The 1386-nt window shown below is 48.4% G+C and overlaps 1 protein-coding gene across 2 annotated transcripts in view; it reads left to right on the forward strand.

Moving 5' to 3' along the window:
- Positions 1–358: 358 nt before the first annotated feature.
- MAMLD1 (mastermind like domain containing 1) overlaps positions 359–1386 on the forward strand; it is an 82661-nt gene continuing 81633 nt past the window's right edge. For both annotated transcript variants that reach the window (XM_026080216.1, XM_026080226.1), the window contains exon 1: positions 359–969. In XM_026080216.1, the coding sequence (XP_025936001.1) occupies positions 916–969 (54 nt within the window). In that variant the 5' untranslated portion in view covers positions 359–915. The remainder of the gene's footprint in view (positions 970–1386) is intronic.

Raw genomic sequence — 1386 nt, forward strand, 5'->3', positions numbered from 1 at the left:
CAGCTTTCAGTTGATGGCCTGTCAAAATTAATATTCAGAGATTGCAGCTTGTTACAAGCACATTTATAGTCATATAAGAAGTGTGTGGTTTTATGGCAGCTTTCTATTCAGATTTGTATCTATCTTCATAAATACATGCACATAGCACAAAGGGAGAAAATGAACCAACTCTGCTGTTTCCTCCTTGGTAACCTGGCTTCACCTGTGTGAGGTGAGCTTAACCCTTTTGTGAGCCTTAGGAGCGTTGAATATCCTATTGTAACGGCAGAAAGAGACAGGAARTTACGCTGCTCAGGATTAACTCGGATCTTTACACCTCATGCCTTGGGCTATCTTTTCAGTGATTTGTACACTTTGACTTGAAAAAAAAAATCCATTAATTGCCGGTATGTTTGTGAGCTACCTTACTTTTGTACTAAACTATACTGAAGCTCTAGAAGAAGGCTCTGTACCTGCTAAGCTCTTTGCATGATAAGATACTGCCCGCAGACTGCACGATCTTTGCCTTCACGCACAGAAAAAAAACATWAAAAAAAATCCTTGGATCTTTGAGGTTTCCAGTTTCTGAAGCGGAGAAGAAAGTGTTACTTCCCCTTTAAGCCCGAGCGGTTTGTGTGTGTGTGCGAGTGTGCATGTGTGTGCGTGTGTCTCCTCCTCTTTGAGTGACACAGCACTTAGATATGCCTATCAGTAACTTAAACCCCACAAACTCCACCTTCTAAGTGAGGAAGCTGTGGGCTGATGGAAATGTAGTGAGCAGATTGAGACAGACAGTGAATCATTAGCAAACTGCAACGCCAGGATGAACTTGTCTGGAACCTAAAAGGCGAAAACAATCTCAGAGGCTTTTGCTGCGCCGGGTTTTGCTAAATACAGCCAAAGTGGATCTAAAAGCTGGTTGATCCCCAGTCCAAGATGCTGCTGGTTTCCCAGCGGGTAGAAGCACCACGCATGGAGCCGCATATTTCAGTAAGTAGCATCTGAAATCGATACGGACCGGAAAAGTAGGAGTTGTTCTAAAAGGACTTAAGCAGCCGGCGAGCAGTTGCTCGCCCAGCCGCAGCCGGCTGCAGCCGCAGCCGCTCCGAGCCGGCACCGCAAAGTTTTCAGAGGCGGTTCAAGAAAGTAGCCACCTTGTGCCGGCTGCCTCCTGCTAGCTTGGGGGTGTAAAGGCTGCGTTGGGGATTAAAAAAAAAGAAGAAAGCAGAAACTTGGTGTAAAGATTCAACCCTCCTTTCTCGTGAGGGCCGATGTCAGTGCAGGGAGAGGAGGGAGGCTGTCGCTGGCGGGGGGGATCCGTGGGCTTTAAAATGGTGGTGAGCAAGGTGCTGTGCGGGGCTGCGCCAGGGAGCGGGGCGAGGGCAGCGGCGGCGCCGGGCGCGGAGC

Source organism: Apteryx rowi, unplaced genomic scaffold (assembly GCF_003343035.1).
Source record: "Apteryx rowi isolate R43461 unplaced genomic scaffold, aptRow1 scaffold_115, whole genome shotgun sequence".
In the NCBI taxonomy this organism is placed as follows: Eukaryota; Metazoa; Chordata; class Aves; order Apterygiformes; family Apterygidae; genus Apteryx; species Apteryx rowi.